This window comes from Lathyrus oleraceus, chromosome 2, assembly GCF_024323335.1.
Source record: "Lathyrus oleraceus cultivar Zhongwan6 chromosome 2, CAAS_Psat_ZW6_1.0, whole genome shotgun sequence".
NCBI lineage: Eukaryota > Viridiplantae > Streptophyta > Magnoliopsida > Fabales > Fabaceae > Lathyrus > Lathyrus oleraceus.
Window position 1 is genome coordinate 449,188,778 of NC_066580.1, and position 3,542 is coordinate 449,192,319.

A 3,542-nucleotide genomic window follows, 5' to 3' on the forward strand; every position below is an offset into this window, starting at 1 on the left:
AGGATCCAAATTAACCTACCAATTGTGTGACCTTTTTGTCGTGGCTTTCATTCTCTTTTTTTCTTGAGATAAACAAACTTCGAAATAATTTTCTTGTATGTTAACTCTCTTGCTTGGGAATATTTATTGTTTGCTTCAAACCATACTATAAACATCGATTCCGTGACACTTGTCTTATCTAGAGCGGTGTTAATACAATCAGTGTCTGTATAGTATACAAAATTCCCCCCTCACAATGGAAAAATAACGTCTCAACATATGGTTTCCTTCCATGTATAGGAAATAAAAAATTCTCCAAGATACTTCACTTGGAGACACATATCTATAATCAATGTATTGTTTGATTTCATCAATACGTTGTTATTCAGTAGAGTTTCCATTTTCACTTGAAACAATGGCAATAGTTTTCATTGTTTTTTCTTCTGTAAACAAGAAAACCCTCTTGATCAACAATTGTATCAGCTTGAAAATCCTTGGAAAGTATTTTGAACATTTTCCATCTTTCATACACGGTGCATATCGGTTGCCACTTCCACATGGACCATGTATCATATGGGATTTAACAAGTTATACAACTCTAGATCTGACTCTTGATTGAAAATTTCGGCTGAGATTACCCAATCAATATCACTTGGAGTCAGATATTTATTGGATAGATGAAGGAAAATTAGAATATGTACATGAGGTAAACCTTTTTTCTGAAATTCAGTGGTATACATATTTGTGATTAAAAAAAAGAACAATACGTCAATATAGTAAGTAAGACAGATTTCAAATGTAACAAAACATAGTAAGTGAGACAATTTCTGAATGTAGCAAAATGCAGCAAAATATTTACATGTTTTATGTTTCAAAAAATAAGTGACTTACATGCAAGGACCTTGCCCATGACCCCTTTTTTTGTCGGATCAAACAACAACTCATCAAATTTTATTTTGAAAATTCTAGTAATAATCTCAGGCCTTTCATGAGGTTTTAAGTGACATGAGTCAAGCAGCCTTTGAATCTTAAACCAATTTGGATTACATGTGAATGTAATGAAAAAATCGAAAAATCCAACATAGCTGCATATTTCCATTCCGTTAAAATATAGTTGATCCATATATCTACGACTTACAACATAAGACGAAGGCAAGACAACCATTTTTCCTAAGTTTAATCCTTCTGTGCTACCGTTAGAAATTGATTCACTCAAATTATGATAATTTCCAACTCTGAGTTTTAATTGGTTTTTTCTAAATCACCTAAGCCTTTCCGACTTCATCATTGTAAATCCATCGACCAAAAATTATTGGTACACCCTTCTTGGTCTCAATATTATAGGTAACTATCGTTTTGTCTAGATTGTAGTCTAAATATCAACGACTCTGATTGTAATGTATGTCGGTTTCTCTTTGTTGCTTGTTCCTACGGAATAACTTCATGTTGCATTTCTTAATGTTGATTACAATATTTACCTGAATGTTTTAAATTAGGTCTATAACCATCTTCTTCCTACGAGAAAAACAATAGATATTGACCCAAACTTATCTATCATTTGAACCCCGAATTGGACCACACCCAACCCATATTCAACCCTACTTCACACTTCTCGAGTAATTCTCAAAACTTAATATCATTCCATAAAGACAAGAAGCACGTGGCATTGGTTGGGTTACTCCACAAGTATAACGTGTCTTCGAGGCTGAATTGTGATATTACTTTATTCTCAATAACCCTTACGTGTGACACGCACTGTATTATGTGAAAGACACGATTCAGACAGAATGTCCAAAACAGACAAACCATGAAACAAGTGACGAGTGGAATAGCATGTCACCATGTTCATGCATTATTATTATTATCGCTAATTTACTACACATCCTAATTAACTTCTGTTTCCTTGCCGATATCAAAGGACTCCCACTCTCTACCCTGTTTCGTGTGCTATAAGTTCGCAACATCTCAACGTAGAAAAAAAATGATCCACACTACAAAGACCGTTTTAACCTTCTCACAAGTCTCTTTCTCACGCCCACTCTCTTCCAATCTTTGTCGGAAAACTTCAACCGTTACATTTTGCACCAAACCTGATTCTGCCCCTAAGATGGACAAGGCTCAAAAGGCTAATACTGAGAAAAAGGAAACTACTGAGCATGGGTAAGCTCAAAATAACATAAACGGTAATCTTTCATGTGATTTGTAAATTTCTATGTATTCTAAGATGAGGTATTGATTGATGATGTGATGAAGCGATGTGATGTCTCATTCGTTTGGAGAAGGGTATGCTACGAGATCTGATGAAGAAGGATTTGGAGGAATATATGGTGGAAACCAGTCTCTTCAGCAAGATAAGTCCATCCATGAAAATCATCCAGGTTATAATTAATTAATTTGCTTATTATTGTGATTTTGTTGTTGCTTTTTGTTGGGATTAAAAGCTAATTAAGATTTGTTTATTATTATGTGAAGATTATGACAAGACGCAGGGAAGTGTTGTGAAAGAGAAGGAAACAGCGAGGCACCAGAGCAACTCCAACGCTTAGTGCTTTATGCAAATATTATAACCATGTTTTTGTTTTTGTTTTTTTTACTTATTTTCTTGCTTTTCTATCATCATTTTATTTTTGTTTTAATTCTTTTTGTTGTTGCTGTTTCTCTTTTATTTATAATATATATTTCACCTTTGAAATTTTTTGTATGTTAACTAGTAAAATGGACAATTGTCGTGTATGACTAAGTTTTCTCTTCTCTCATAAAAACAATATGGGAGGTAATATGGGGGTATTTGTTTTAACATTTAGTTCAGAGTTTGATTATTGGGGTTTGATTCTTAGTGATTGGACGGGAGAGAAACAATTAAGATGAGAAAAATAATTATGTATCAAAAAAGAAATTGTAATTTTCTTTTGAGTAGACGGAGTTTGAAAGAATAAAGATTCAATGATTTTGATGGAAAAGGTTCGAAAGAAATATTGAGGTTTCATTGAAAATGGGATATTAATTGTGTTGTTAGGAGTAGATCTAACAGAGTAGCCATTCAAATTGATTGAAGAGATGAAGTTGAAGGAAAGCAAAAAGTTATTTTTTTCAAACAATTTTTTATGATGTGTTTGAAACAATTACACATTTAAAAGCATATGAGATTTAATTAAGCAAAAAATTCATGTTTCAAACAGAGTATTTTGAGATTTTTCATATGAAATTGTTAATATTTATATTTCCCTCACATTTTAATCATTTCTAAAAAATCTCATTTCTAAAAAATGACGAAAGTATGAGTCAAATAATCATCACCAATAATTTAAAAATTTGATTATGTGATATCTTCAATTGAAGAACCTATGATTATCTATTATAATATATTAAATTTAATATAACGGATTATGTTACGATACAAACATATATATTTCAAAAATATGTTATAAAAATGTTATCATTTAATATTTCATCAGAGTTAATAATTAAATACAAGTTTTTTCACCTTACATCTATAAAAAAATAATAATAAGTACAAAATTTGTTAATAAATACACTATTATTTATTTATAGAGTCTAATATC

General features: G+C 31.3%; 1 protein-coding gene across 1 annotated transcript; it reads left to right on the forward strand.

Moving 5' to 3' along the window:
• The first annotated feature begins 1,830 nt into the window (after positions 1–1,830).
• Positions 1,831–2,712, forward strand: LOC127120257 (uncharacterized). Its single transcript, XM_051050666.1, has 3 exons — positions 1,831–2,139; positions 2,233–2,357; positions 2,452–2,712. Exons 1-3 carry the CDS (start codon positions 1,961–1,963, stop codon positions 2,523–2,525), a joined length of 378 nt encoding a protein of 125 aa, XP_050906623.1. The 5' UTR covers positions 1,831–1,960; the 3' UTR covers positions 2,526–2,712.
• The last annotated feature ends 830 nt before the right edge of the window (positions 2,713–3,542 follow it).